Source organism: Hemiscyllium ocellatum, chromosome 16 (assembly GCF_020745735.1).
Source record: "Hemiscyllium ocellatum isolate sHemOce1 chromosome 16, sHemOce1.pat.X.cur, whole genome shotgun sequence".
Taxonomy (NCBI): Eukaryota; Metazoa; Chordata; class Chondrichthyes; order Orectolobiformes; family Hemiscylliidae; genus Hemiscyllium; species Hemiscyllium ocellatum.
In genome coordinates, this window is record NC_083416.1 from 6,131,725 (window position 1) to 6,147,565 (window position 15,841).

General features: G+C 43.4%; 1 protein-coding gene across 2 annotated transcripts in view; it reads left to right on the plus strand.

The window, feature by feature from the left end:
- The window catches only part of LOC132823328 (slit homolog 3 protein-like), a 699,246-nt gene that overhangs the window by 608,703 nt on the left and 74,702 nt on the right, over nucleotides 1-15,841 (plus strand). For both annotated transcript variants that reach the window (XM_060837019.1, XM_060837020.1), the window contains exons 21-23: nucleotides 4,716-4,851; nucleotides 10,484-10,552; nucleotides 15,493-15,564. In XM_060837019.1, the coding sequence (XP_060693002.1) occupies nucleotides 4,716-4,851; nucleotides 10,484-10,552; nucleotides 15,493-15,564 (277 nt within the window). The remainder of the gene's footprint in view (nucleotides 1-4,715; nucleotides 4,852-10,483; nucleotides 10,553-15,492; nucleotides 15,565-15,841) is intronic.

A 15,841-nucleotide genomic window follows, 5' to 3' on the forward strand; every position in this document is an offset into this window, starting at 1 on the left:
TTACCCTTTCACCTAACATACCGGTGATTTAGCATGGTAAATTCACCTAATCTGCACGTTTTTGGACTGTGGGAAGAAACCGGAGCAGCCGGAGGAAACCCACGCAGACACGGGGAGAGTACGCAAACTCCACACAGACAGTTGCCTGAGGCGGGAATTGAACCCGGGTCTCTGGTGCTGTGAGGCAGCAGTGCTAACCACCGTGCCCCCCAAAAGGCTTCAGAAAATATTTACAAGAATGTTGCCAAGGTTGGAGGGTTTGAGGTATGAGGAGAGGTTGAATTGGCTGGGGCTGTTTTCCCTGGAGTTTTGGAGGCTGAGAGATGATCTTGTAGAGATTATAAAACCATGAGGGGCATGGATAGGGTAAATAGACAAGGTTTTTTCCCTGGCATAAAACTGGAGAGCAAAAGCTTAAGGTGAGAGGGGAAAGATTTAAAAGGGACCTAAGAGACAATGCTTTCACATCAAGGGTGGTACCTGTGTGGAACGAGCTGCCAGAGGAAGTGGCGGAGGCTGGTACAATTGCAACATTTAAAAAACATGTGGATGAGGATATGAATAGGAAGGGTTTAGAGGGATATGGGCCAAATGTTGGCAAAAAGGACTAGATTTATTTTGGTTATCTGGTCAGTAAGGACAGGTTAGACGGAAGGGTCTATTTCCATGCTGTACATCTCTGTGACTCAATTATTCCATTTGCAAACTATATTACTTTCACTTTCCTCATCCACATTATGAATATTTAATGTAAATAGTTGTGGGCCCAGCACTGATCCTTACAGTGCTCCACAAATTTCATCCTGAAAAGAACTTACTTATAGAGACATAGAGCTGTACAGCATGGAAACAGACCCTTCGGTCCAACCCGTCCATGCTGACCAGATATCCCAACCCAATCTGGTCTCACATGCCAGCACCGGCCCATATCCCTCCAAACCCTTCCTATTCATATACCTATTCAAATGCCTCTGAAATGTTACATTTGTACCAGCCTCCACCACATCCTCTGTCGCTCATTCCATACACGTACCACCCTCTGCGTGAAAAAGTCTCAAGTCTTTGTCTTCTATTGGGAGCTACTGTCTGGGAAATTTAGTCAAGGGCTTAAAATATCTACAGAGTTGTGAGCTCATTAAGATAGCAAGAGAAAAAGAATGGAAAGGGAAATCACTGACAAACCTAACAATGTATAGTCATTGAGTTTTTGAGAAGATTTGTAGCTCAGGGTGAGGTTCTGGGAAGAGGTTTGTTCGCTGATCTGGAAGGATCATTTTCAGACATTTTGTTGCCACACTAGGGTGGCTCAGTGGTTAGCACTGCTACCTCATCGCACCAGGGTCCCAGGTTTGATTCCAGCCTTGGGCGCCTGTCTGTGTGGAGTTTGCACATTTTCCACGTGTCTGCATGGGTTTCATCCCACAGTCCAACGATGTGCAGTCTAGAGTGAATTGGCCATGCTAAATTGCCCATAATGTTAGGTGCATTAGTCAGAGGGAAATGGATCTGGGTGGGTTTCTCTTCGGAGGGTCGGGTTGAAGAACCTGTTTTAACACTAGGGAATCAAATCAACTCAAACATCATCAGTGAGCTTTCGAATGATACTCCACAGCTACCTAATGAAGGAGCAGCGCTCCAAAAGCTAGTGCTTCCAAATAAACCTGTTGGACTATAACGTGGTGTTGTGTGATTTTTAACTTTGTACAGCCCAGTCCAACCCCGGCACCTCCAAATCAGAACAATATAACAGTAAAGATGAAATTGCGGTGGGAGTATTCCAGTTCCATTCTGCAGATTTTGGAAATAACAACATTCTATGCCACAGTAGCATTTCAAACCTGAGATTCCAGCTTACCAAGGTCACCTTTCTGGCAAATAATTTGCTGTTTTCTTTGCAGTCCCAGTTCTCAAATCAAATCAGCGTTTGTGCCCAGTTATGATTCATTATTTTATAAAAGAGAAATAGAAGATTTTATCATCAGGAAAAATATTTGGTATAATTGCGTTATATTATGCCTTAACAGATTGCAAATGCTATTTTTCTTTGAAATTCTAGTTAAAACACTCACGTCTCCGGTAGATTCTTTCATCTCCATTCCCGACACTGTAAGAGTGACCAGATTTGTATCTCTCAATTGTTTTCAGAGATTAAGACAGACTATAAAAGCATTTTGTCCGCACTTTCACCTCCTGTGTGTGTTCACTTGTTTGTTTAAATTGTATCCTTTGACACATTTTCTGGATATTGCTGAGAGGTTAAAGGTTGCATCACTTTGATTTCTTGTTTGTTTTGCATTTGAAGCCGTTGTTAGATGTTGAAATCGTTTTCATCATTTCTTGGCCTGCATTTTGTGCCACAGAGTCACAGAGATGTACAGCAAGGAAACCCGTCCATGCTGAGCAGATAGCCTGAATTAATCTAGTCCCATTTGCCAGCATTTGGCACATATCCCTCTAAACTCTTCCTATTCACATACTCATCCAGATGCCTTTTAAATGGTGTAATTGTACTAGCCTCCACCACTTCCTTTGACAGCTCATTCCATACACGCACCACCCTCTGCGTGAAAATCTTGCCTCTTAGGTCCCTTTTAAATCTTTCCCCATCTACCTTAAACCTGTGCCTTTTTAGTTTTGGACTCCCCTACCCTGGGGAAAAGACTTTGTCTTTTTACCCTATCCATGTCCCTCATGATTTTATAAATCTCTATAAGATCACCCCTCAGCCTCTGATACTCCAGGGAAAACAGCCCAAGCCTGTTCAACATCTCTCTGTAGTTCAAACCCTCCAACCCTGTCAACATCCTTGTAAATCTTTTCTGAACCCTTACAAATTTCACAACATCATTGCATTAGCAGAGAGACCAGAATTGCATGCAATTTTGCAATTCTCTTGCTGTTTGTTTTTACCAGATAATGTCTTAGTGAGAAGGTTATTAATCAACAGTGTAAAAGAATCTGCACAACCCTTCTATCGAGGACTACAAGTAGTATTTGCATGCATGTGTCCGACCAACCATTCTATTCTTTTTGTCCCCTGTTCAAACTTTTGAGTGGGAGATAAAGTTGTAATTCTGAAATGAAAGCTTACAATTTCAGACGGACACCTTGCATCAGGCGAGGCTAGATCCTGGATTTTTGTCCTAACTGATGCTGAGAGACTTTATTCCTGTATACGTGCTTTGAAACATTTTTCTTCACATTGAAACTGCTGTAGAAAAGTAAGTTGGGGGAGGTGAAATAAATTAACTTGCAAAGTGGCACAAACTTGCATTGATTTCCCTGAGGTTAGACAGTGTCACAGGCTTGGCGTTCTTCATTAATGGAATTGAAGTATGGTACACAGGTCATGACCCTAGCTCAATCTGCTGCCAGGGAATTGATGGAAGTCTGCATGAAGAAATTTCCCTTTGTCTTTAATACGAGGATGTCATTGTAACAATGATACATCTGAATAAAATACATGCTCTTACAGAACGTGTTTCTAATCCACTGTAGTACCTCACAAATATCACGTACTAAGTACTGACTTTTTAGTGGAGGCATTAACCCATTGAGGAAGTGAGATATAGAATTATCATAGAAGTCCTACAGTGTGGAAGCAGGCTATTCGGCCCATCAGGTCCACACCGACCCTCCAAGTAGCATTTCACCCAAACCCACCCCCCTGTAACCGCTGCATTTCTCATGGCTAGCCTGCCTAGCTTGCCCATTCCTGGGCATTATGGATAATTTACCATGGCCAATCCACCTACCATGCACATCCTTGGAGGGAACCAGAGCACTTGAAGGAAACCCACGCAGACACGGGGAGAATGTGCAAACTCCACACACTCAGCCACCCGAGGGTGGAGTCAATCCCAGGTCCTTTGCGCTGTGAGGTAGCAGTGCTAATATCTCAGGATTGTGGAAATTAAATGTCAGCGTGCGAGATTCACAGAGCAATACTGCAGGGAGCATTTTCAGAGCTTCCAACGTGTTCACAACCCATTGCCACCAGTGGTATCTTCATTGTCCGTACATTGTAACAATCAGGCAGGACCCTGTAGGACCCAGGGTATGTGGCCTGAGTATTACTGCAGAGGCCGTAGAAGCAAAAGGAAAATCTTGAGTCTTTATCTGCCGGCTGCAGGAGCTGCTCAGTTGTTTTCCCACAGACAATCTCTGACTGAGCTGCTTGTAGGCCCCAGTGTCCTTAACTGCAAGGCAGGATGTTCCGAAGCCTAGTGGCATCCTTCAGGAGAGGCGGTCACTGCTGAGGCTGAGGGGAGACCTCAGCAGCTGGACTGTGCAGGTAAGTGCAATAGAAATTCACAGGGTGGGGGGTCAGAGGGGAAACCTCTCCGGGGAGACACTGGGGCCTCAGCAGGATACCCCTCCCACCTATTCCAGGTCACATTGGCAGGGGGATAGGGGATATTACAGCAGTGAAATGCTGCAAGGTCGTCTTTGCTTGCTCCTTTGATTTTGCAAATTGACCGTTCACCTGATCCTATCACACTTCGGTGCTTTGTGCTTCACCCCCACCCCAGGCCTCCCTTCCTGGGGGTAAAATTCAACCCTGTATCTCAGCGGGATTGTGGATGTGGCACGGCAGGATACCACAGCCCAGCATCAGGAAGCAATAAGTGGGAGCACAGAGGTTGGTCCCTGGATGTCGGCCAAGGACCCCATCCATCAATCGTTCTCATTCGTTGTTTCTTTTTGCCTTTCAGTGGATAACAACGAGAGCAGCTGCCTGCCAGGGCTGCACTGTCCTGAACTCTGCAGCTGTGTTGACACGGTGGTCAGATGCAGTAACAAAGGATTTCGCACCCTACCAAAAGGCATTCCCAAAGACGCAACTGAGCTGTGAGTCTGTGCTTCATGTGATGTTTCTGTCCTCTCCAAAGTGTCAAGTTTCATAACCTTCAGTTTTGGCAGAGAACAGAACAGTCTGTTTCTCTCTGTTGCCTTTTGACACCTTCCATCAGCCACGATACACTGGTCGGACTCTCACTCTGAGTAAGAAGATTGTGGCTTGGAATCCCACCCCCAAAGGCTTCACACAAAAGCAGTACCGAGAGAGTGCTGTACTGTCAGAGGAGAGATTGAGATGTACAGCACGGAAACAGACCCTTCGGTCCAACTTGTCCATGCCGACCAGATATCCTAAATTAATCCAGTTCCATTTGCCAAAATTTGGCCCCTTTTTAGTCATATACCCATCCAGATCCCTTTTAAATGTTGTAATTGTAGCCGCCTCCACCACTTTCTCTGGCAGCTCATTCCACATATGCACCACAGTCTGCGTGAAAAAGTTGCCCCTTAGATCCCTTTTAAATCTTTCCCCTTTCACCCTAAACCTCTGCCTTCCAGTTTTGAGCTCCCCTACTCTGGGAAAAAGACCTTGGCTCTCCACCCTATCCATGCCCCTCATGATTTTATTAAACTTCTATGAGGTCACCCTTCAGCTTCTGGGAAAACAGCCCCATCCTATTCAGCCTCTCCCTCTCGCTCAAACTCTCGAACCCTGACAACATCCTTGTAAATCTCTTCTGGACCCTTTCAAGTTTCAAAACATTGCTCCTATGGCAGAGAAACTGGAACTGAACATAGTGTTCCAAAAGTGGCCCAACCAATGTCCTGTACAGCCACAATTTGACCTCCCAACTCCTATACTCAACACACTGACTTATTGAAGGCAAGTGTACCAAAATCTTTCTTCACCCTGTCTATTCCAGACTCTGCTTTCAAGGAACTATGAACATTCATTCTAAGGTCTATGGCATGAGTCCATAAACCAATTGTCCTTTCGATAATCATAAGAAATCAAATACCAGTATTCAAAGAGAACTTCTCCGCAATGTTCTGACCAATGTCTCTGTCTCAATTAGCAGTGCAAAAGCAGATTATTTGATTGCTGTTTATGGGAGCCATTACTGTATACAAACAGGCTGCCACACTTCCTGTAGTGCAGGCATGATTACAAGCAAATTAAGTATCTTCAATAATAATAAATGCTTGAAATGACTTGAGGTCATGAGGCTATGTAAATGCAAGTCTTTCTGTTATTTTTTCCAGGCCAGTATTCAGTGCTCACTTAAGCCCCGGATACCTTTCCAAACTATTGTGCAGAATTTGTTTGGTTACAGATGTCCAAACTGTGCACCAGCTCAAGTCCTAAAAGATGGTCCTTAAAGCACAACTGTTTATCAGCTCTATTACTCATAACAGTGGCAGGGTTGTCTAATTACAACGTTGTGAACCTGAAGGTTTATAAAGGATGATGGTTGTTGCAGCTGCCCCAGTGGTGAATGGGTCAAAAAACAGCTTACACCTCGATTTTGTGTTATTCAAGTTAATAGGATAATGATTTTGAGATTTATGTGTGCCCCATAATAACCAGCTGTGGAAAGGCCAATAAGTTGGATATTGCTGTATGGGTAATGACTCTGAAGGAGTTAATGTTCATGTTACATTGGCTCTACCCATTCTACTGCTGTCTTCAGTCTGTGAATGGAGGTAAGAAGTTCTGTTGTAGCTTTCCAACTGAGCAGAGGTAACCGTGTTAGCTCAATAATTATTGGTATCTGAGTCTTTTTGTTCTTATTACTACCTTACCAGCTTTCTTGATTAGATTAGATTCCTTACAGTGCGGAAACAGGCCCTTCGGCCCAACAAGTTTACACAGACCCTTCAAAGAATAACCCCCTTCCCTCTGACTAATGCACCTAACCCTATGGGACAATGTAGCTTGGCTAATCCACCCAACCTGCACATCTTTGCGTTGTGGTAGGAAACCAGAACACCTGGAGGAAACCCATGCAGACACGGGGAGAATGTGCAAATTCCACACAGACAGTCGCCTGAGGCTGGAGTTGAACCAGGTGCCTGGCCCTGTGAGGCTGCAGTGCTAACCACTGAGCCACCGTGCCACCCTTGTTGTCTAAAAGTGTTTCCTCATCTGTAGATACTCTTTCTTGGTCTATCCTCCAGCACTAGTCACTAGATGAGCCTAAGACAAAAAAAAAGATATAGGAGGATTGGCAACAGTTATCTACCTTAAACAACCCTAGTCCAGTACCATATACTGGTAGAGATAGTAAATACCACAAGAGGCTGCAGTAGTTACTGGAAACATACAAAGATACCTCAGGTTCAGTATGGGTTTGGGCTGCTTTCACCTTCCTTTCGTCAGTTTAATGGGAAGACCAAGATAGTATTGAGTCATGCAGAACCATGTTCAGTTTCTGATCTATGGTGCATTACCAATGGCTGGCCTGGGTTAAGTCGAATGAATTGATAGTCTAGACTTACTGATCTTGGTGACTATCCAATGAACCATACTGGGATGCCTAAATGTGTGGCTAGGTTTAGGATTGCCTGCACTGGTCACAACATTAGGATACTCTGCCATTGTAGTTCATCCAAGATAATATATGAAAAGTAGTCATTTAAGGTGGCATGGTGGCGAAGTGGTTAGGACTGCTGCCCCACTGCACCAGGGACCCGGATTCGATTCCATTCTCAGGCGACCGTCTGTGTGGAGCTTGTACATTCTCCCTGTGTCTGTGTGGGTTTAATTTGGGTGCTCCGGTCTTTTACCGTAATTCAAAGATGTGCAGTTTAGGGTGGACCATGGGAAATTCAGAGTTACAGGGATGGGGTTGGATGCTCTTCGGAGTGTCAGTGTGGACTCGGTGGGCCGCATAGCCTGCTTCCACGCTGTAGAGATGATACGATTCTCATTCGAAATTTGCTTTCCTTAACACTGCACCACTTCTATTGACCCTCCCCATAGCATCATGAGTCACCAACAAAGCTGAAACACACACCCCTCCCCTACCATACGCAATGTTCCTCAGATCATTAACATAAAACACACGTTAGTATGGCATAACATTCAGTGTGGACTTGTCATTTTTATCATTTCTAATTGCCCTTAAACTGGGTGACTTGCTCAGCCTTCTAGATGGCAGATAAAAGTCAAGCATATTAGGGCGGCATGGTGGCACAGTGGTTAGCACTGCTGCCTCACAGCGCCAGAGACCCGGGTTCAATTCCTGCCTCAGGCTACTGTCTGTGTGGAGTTTGCACATTCTCCCCATGTCTGCGTGGGTTTCCTCCGGGTGCTCCGGTTTCCTCCCACAGTCCAAAAGATGTGCGGGTCAGGTGAATTGGCCATGCTAAATTGCCTGTAGTGTTAGGTAAGGGGTAAATGTAGGGGTATGGGTGGGTTGCACTTCGGCGGGTCGGTGTGGACTTGTTGGGCCGAAGGGCCTGTTTCCACACTGTAAGTAAGTAATCTAATCATATTGTTGGGCATAGAGCCACAGATAGGTCATAAATATTCTGATCTAAAGGAAACTAGAGAAACAGATGGGTTTTTGCAACAAATAAATTTATAGTTTTGTAGTTACCAAACCAAGCTTTTGATTTGCTTGTTAATTTATTGAATCTGAACCAATGTCCACAAAGTTCAATGACATTACCATGACCCACCCATCCCTTGATAAATAGCCTTGGTTTTGGGTAAGGAAAGTTGTGGGCAGGTGAAGACTGTATTCAGATTACTGACATGGATCACAAAAGTTACAACCTTGCCTTTCCATCTCTAAGAATTGGGTTTGAATCCATTCAGAGAGATGAAAGAAAGATGTTCAGTTTTTCTGCTTATAAATCTCAGAGTGTCAGTATTACCTCATCACGTAACTTCACAGGATTTGTGGAATCATTCTGACAACTGAACTTCCAGAATTTGAACAGTTTATACAATGAAGATTTACAGTGAGATTAGAAGTCAATATACTGGATTAGAGGTGCTAGAAAAGCACATCCGAGGACCAGTAATATTGACGTTTCGGGCAAAAGCCCTTCATCAAGAATACAGGCAGAGTGCCTAAAGGGTGGAGAGATAAATGAGAGGAGGGTGGGGGTGGGGAGAAAGTAGCATAGAGTACAATAGGTGAGCGAGGGAGGGGATGAAGATGTTAGGTCAGGGAGGAGGGTGGAGTGGATAGCTGGAAAAGAAGATAGGCAGGTAGGACAAGTCATGGGGACAGTGCTGAGCTGGAAGTTTGGAACTGGGGTGAAGTAGGGGAAGGGAAAATGAGGAAACTGTTGAAGTCCACGTTGATGCCTTCGGATTGAAGTGTTCTGAGGTGGAAGATGAGGCATTCTTCCTCCAGGCGTCGGGTGGTGAGGGAGCGGGGGTGAAGGAGGCCCAGGACCTCCATGTCCTCAGCAGAGTGGGAGGGGGAGTTGAAATGTTGGGCCACAGGGCAGTGTGGTTGATTGGTGCCAACATTTCAACTCCCCCGCCCAATCTGCCAAGGGCATGGAGGTCCTGGGCCTCCTTCACCACCGCTCCCTCACCACCCGACGCCTGGAGGAAAAACACCTCATCTTCCGCCTCGGAAACTTCAACCCCAGGGCATCAACGTGGACTTGAACAGTTTCCTCATTTTCCCTTCCCTCACCTCACCCCAGTTCCAAACTTCCAGCTCAGCACTGTCCCCATGACTTGTCATTGTTTTTACCTAGAAGTCAATGTAGACATATCTGCATTTGCATTGTCATGCACTGAGTGGGAAACATTGAGAGGCTTCAATTTGACTTTGTGTAGTTTCCAAAGGACGTAGGGCCTCAGATGAGAAATTACTCAAAGATATGGCTGCACAAACACAGCAACTTCAATACACAACAGAAACAATAGATGTTCTTCTGGGTTCTACGAAAAATTACAGTGCTGCAGGATCGTTGTAATGACTGCATGAGCATAATGGGATTTTTTTCTGGTATTTCTTCATTCCCACACAACCCCTTCTTAAGAATCAATAGATGTCCTTTCCACAAATGTTTGCTATTGCCTAACGGCAATATTTGACACATTTGTAAGGCTCCCTGTCCTTCACCTATAGACTGTGATGGATTGGAATTGTAGATAAACAACAATTAAAAGGAGTTCTGCTCCACCATTTAGCATGATCATGGCTGATCTTCTTCACCTCCACTTACCCACTCCTCTCCATTTTCCTTGATTTCCCTGAGAGACCAAAAATCTAACCCAGCCTGACATATATTCAATGACTGAGTATCCACAATTTTCTGGGGTACAGAATTCCAAAGATCTCCAATTCTTTGATAGAAGAAAATCATCCTCATCTTAGTGCTAACTTGATCCCAAATCCTGGAATGCTCCCTTAGCCTTCAGTTGACTAGATCCTCATTTACCTCTTTACAGTAATTCTTCTAACAAACAATTGAAGTTTCTCATTTCGGGCCACGGCATATTGCCAAGGAAGGTAACAAATGTTCGGAGTGTTTGATGGATTATTCCATACACAGACTGTGACCTTTCTCTCTGTCTGTTTGATAGTTCTTGTTACAAAAGCATTAAACATCTTTCTCACTGCAGGTAATCATTGCTTTTTTTTAGGGAAAGCTTATGTCAATTGTACATGTTCCCATCACCATTGACTGCCTTTGTCTTGCTTTGCAGATACTTGGAAGGGAATCAGCTGATGTCAGTCCCCAAAGAGCTCTCTAACTACAAGCATTTATCACTCATGTAGGTGACTTAGACTCTCTATTGTTATTTCTGTAACATGCTGCAAAATGATGGTAACATCGTAATAAATTAATTATTCTTTATCTAATGACGGGGAAAAGTCATGTATGACAGGAAGTGAGTTGCATTATACTAATTCCATTTTATTACAACCCGATGCAGTGACTGTTGATTGGTTTCTAATTCTGTTTGAGGATTATTCCTCTCATTAACCCTTCATGGGGAATCAGTACTGTCCTTGTTGTTTAGCAAGGAAGGGCAATATGCTGTGATAACTCAAGGAGCTTGGTTGTTCAGACGTGGGGATCAGCTGTTATGCTGCTTTAGTGAGATGTTAAATAAAATAACTCGGTGACAGCAGTGCAATGGTGTGTTGGCACTGTCTGATCTCTGTGACTTTATTTCAAACCAACCAACACTCAGGCTATCTCTGCCTTCACTTCTGTTAGGCAGGCAATGGAGAGGGGCATCATTACCATTTCTAGTCTGGCCAAAGATGTACCAGAATGAAGCAACTCTTTCAGTTAAATTCACTCAAGATTATTAAGAGTAATTCTCCACCTTCTCCACTTCCTTTACCCAAAGATATATCTGACTGACAATCTCCATCATGGTTGTGGCAAGGAGATAGAGACATCTTATCTACCCTGTCCATCCTATCACACTCAGGGCACTTGGGTTTGCTCAATACAGCAATGTCAGGGGAATTATACAATGCAGCTACCTAAAGCTACAGACCAGGGAAGATGAGATGCTGACAATGGGCTTAGCTTATCCTATCCCAAATCAGGGAAGCAACCAAATGTGTGCCAGTCTATGTCTACCATTCCTGACTCCGCTAACCTTCATGAACATGGGTGGATGGACGGGAGTGGGTGGGGCTGGTGTGTGAGGACATTAAGGCCCCGCCTTGTGACTTTAACAATGTTGAGGTGATCAGGAAGCTCAATAAAAGCTGACTTTTTGGGGCAGGTTGGTTGGAGCTCTGTGAAGCTGACCAGTTCCAGCTCACTGGAAAACAGCAACCATCAGAGCTGAAACTGTTTGTTATGATGAAAAAAGTGAACATTTGGACCAAAATACTGGAGAGCAGCAATAAGGTTTCAATAAACAGTCTTCCTCTTAACCATGTCCTACCTCAGTTAGAGCTCTCCATTCACTCTGACTCTTCAGAGATGAAGATGCTCTCCGTGTTTTTAAGATCATGCACAGAGAGGTGCATTGCAATGGCCGATCATGCCACCATTGTAATGGCTGCTGGCTTGGGACAGAATGGGATGTCCTGCCCCCATTTCTACCTGCAGGAGAGTGAAGTTGGTGGTAAATCTGTCTCTGTATAAAGACCCCAATCCCACAAAAATGACTCCTCAAAGCTGATTGTCCTGGATGTTGGTTCGCTCGCTGAACCAGGAGGTTCATTTTCAGACATTTTGTCACCATACTAGGTAATATCTTCAATGAGCCTCTGAATGAAGCACTGGTGATATAACCCACTTTCTATTTATATATTTGAGTTTCCTTAGGTTAGTAATGTCATTTCCTGTGGTGACATCATTTCCTATGGTGATCTCATTTCCTGTTTGTTTTCTCAGGGGGTGGTAAATGGGATCCAACTCAATGTGTTTGTTGACAGAGTTCCGGTTGGAATGCCATGCTTCTAGGAATTCTCGTGCAAATCTCTTTTTGGCTTATCCAAGGATAGATGTATTGTCACAGTCAAAGTGGTGTCCTTCCTCATCTGATTGTCAATTGTCAAGGAGGCAGAATCGAGATGGGCATCAATCTCACTGCTCAAAGCTCTCCTCCGATAGAAAAATCTAGCCCATTAGAGGGGAGGTGATGGCCTACTGTTATTATCAATGCACTGTTAATCCAGAAACCATGATAATGTGCTGGGAACCCGGGTTTGAAGCCCACCATGGCAGATGATGGAATTTGAGTTCAATAAAAACCTGGAATTATGGGTCTAATGATGACCATTGTCGATTGTCAGATGAACCTATCTGGTTCACTAATGTCTTTCGTGGAAGGAAACTGCTACATGATCTCGTAAAAAATGAGGTCTGCAGATGCTGGAGATCACAGTTGAAAATGTGTTGCTGGTTAAAGCACAGCAGGTTAGGCAGCATCCAAGGAATAGGAAATTCATCAGGATGAAGGGCTTATGACCGAAACGTCGAATTTCCTATTCCTTGGATGCTGCCTAACCTGCTGTGCTTTAACCAGCAACACATTTTCAACTGCTACATGATCTGGCCTACATATGACACCATACCCACAGCAATGTGGTTTATGCTCAACTTTCCTCTGAAATATTCGAGCAAGCCATTCAGTTCAAGGGCAGCTAGGGCTGGACAATAAATGCTGGCTTAGTCAGCAATGCCCTCATCCTGTGAATGAATTTTAAAAAATCTAAGAAGTGGAGATATATTGCATTCCACAGCACTGAAAATCTTTACATTGTGTTACCTTCAAAATAAATCACATCCCAATAAAATCCAGGTAGAAGGTTAGAGAGCTACTTATACATTGTGGATAATAAAATCTGTTATCTACATAAAGCTTTGATTATAACCCTGTTAGTTCCTTTAATTAAAACTGTAATCCAGGATTACGGGGTCTGTTTTATTTACAATCGTTGCAATGAATTATTCATATTGCAGTCAGAAACCCTCCTCAGCTGATGGACAGGAGAAGATTTGCATCTGTGGACTATGTAGAACTGAGTGATAAGTGCACTGATAAAGAGTCAGCTTCATTGGTCCATACTACACAGAAACAGACCCTTTGGTCCAAGCAGTCCATGATTTTGTTACATGGCACTCAGAGGAACTCTTCCACCCTGGTGATGTAATGGGGAATATGCAGTGTGGGGGTGATCATTTTTGTTGGCCTAATGTTGAATATTGTGCAGTGCTTGGCTGAGTGATGGAGGGAATAGGTCGCTTCGCATTACCCATGAGATTGTACTCTCCTGTTTCTATAATTAGTAGGGAGCTGGTGAATATTTGCCCTGGCTAAACCTCTTTAGCTCCTATCCCTTGTGGCTTTCATAATTTCCCTCTGGTCTAACCTTAATTGCTTGGTCACTACCTGGGAAAAAAAAGTAAGATTTTCCACTGTTTTTTTTCCTATTTCAGCATGTTTAAGGTAAGTGCATTTCTGGGCCACTGGAATGTATAAACCCTTTGAGGCTTTATTACTCAGTACACTCCTCACAATTTGAATGAAACCTTGTTTGCAGGATCAGTGGTTGGAAAAGAATTGGCCCAAATCTTGATGGAGCAGTGTATCCTGAAGAGTTAGTTAAACATTTTCCTGCACGCTTTCCACCTTGAAAGCTTTCTTTCCTGTAAAATTCCATAAAAAATGGATTAAGAAGAGCTCATCTGAGACCTTTTCTGAATAGTGAAACCGATAGTCTGTCTCTTTAAAACAAAGGGATTTAACATTTTAGAAAGAAACAGGAAGAATAAAGAAGGAAATGAAGTAAGTTCAACTCATAGAGTCCCACAGCATGGAACCAGACCCTTCGGTCCAACCAGTCCAAGCCGACCATAATCCCAAACTAAACTAGTCTCACCTGCCTGCACTTAGCCCATATCCCTCCAGACATTTCTTATTCATGAACTTATCCAAATGTCTCTTAAATGTTGTAACCGTACCCACATCCACCACTTCCTCTGGAAGTTCATTCTACACACAAACCATTCACTGTATAAAAAAGTTGGCCCTCATACCTTTTGTAAATTTTTCTCCTCTCAACTTAAAATATGCCCCCTTGTTTTGAAATCTCAGGGAAAACACCCTTCTCATTCACCTTCCTATGCCCGTTGAGAGTGTGGTGCTGGAAAAGCACAGCGGGTCAGACAGCATCCGAGGAGCAGGAGAATCGACATTTTGGGCATAACGGTTACTGATGAAGGGCTTATGCTCGAAACATTTATTCTCCTGCTCCTTGGATGCTGCCTGACCAACTTTTGACTCTGATCTCCAGCATCTGCTGTCCTCACTTTCTCCTACCTTATCTATGCCCCTCATGATTTTATTAACCTCTGTAAGGTCACCTCTCAACCTCCTAAGATCCAGTGAAAGAGCTCCCAGCCTATCAAGCCTCTTCATATAATTCCAACCCTCCATTCCTGGCAACATCCTGGTAAATCTTTTGTGAACCCTCTCTACCTTAATTTGTCAAAATAAGCAAGGAATAAAACAATTTGATTAAGTGAAAGAGTGAGAAGAAGAAAAACGGAAGGAAAAATAGAATTTAAATCAAAGTCTTGAGGAAGTTTACACGTGAGAATGAGACATGGCAGCTTAGAATGTACCCCTTCTAGGTTGGACAAGTGAATTATGCACTACTAATTATCACTTGTTTAAAAATACTCGCATTGTTACATACAAACTCGTAACTTTCTGCAGAATGTTTATAATAATCCCATGGGAGTTTAAACAGCGTTGAGGTCATGCTGTTATTATTGTGTGTTTTTACATCTTGCGGTTCTAAGTTTGAATAATTGCATTTCAGATCAGGAACTTCATCAGGTGTATTTCTTGCTATTCTCCATGCGGCTGGTGAATTGTTACTCACAGCCATTTTGGAGCAATGAATGTGGCATTTAGTTAACAATTCGTTCCTAATATAACACATGGTGCAGTGAGGTAGAGTCATCAGCTGGGAAATTGTGGCAATTTGTAACTGATGGTGCATCACCTCCTTGCTTAATCCTGACCCATTTGCACATTAATGTTGCCTTATCTGTGCAATCACTTTCCTTTCTCCACAAGCCAGTGATGCTCAAATTATGTTCAGCACAGCTCCTTGCATTTTGTTTATGATATGATAAACCCAATGCTATTGTATGCCTCTGAGAAGAGAGTGCACAGACTTGTTTTAATCGGATACAATTAATGATTGTATTTGTTGATTTATTTTGCAGAGATTTAAGCAACAACAGTATCAGCGTGCTGAGCAATTCTAGCTTCAGCAACATGTCCCAGCTCTCAACACTGTGAGTACATGATCCAGCCTCTCTGTTCTTTCAAATGTCTGAATTTTCGGACTTCAGTTGTTGGTGTGTTCATGTGATCCAATCGATCCCTGTGGTGTGAGTTGCTACTCTGCATGTTATTATTACAATTAATTTGCCTCCTGATACCGTCAGTTGTGCTATTACTAACAACAGTAATGTGTATGGGGCACTACTTTGATATTAATGTTACTGCTGTTACCACTATTTTTTACATAAGTAATGCTCATAGCTGTGGATGAGTGCACCAAATTACTTT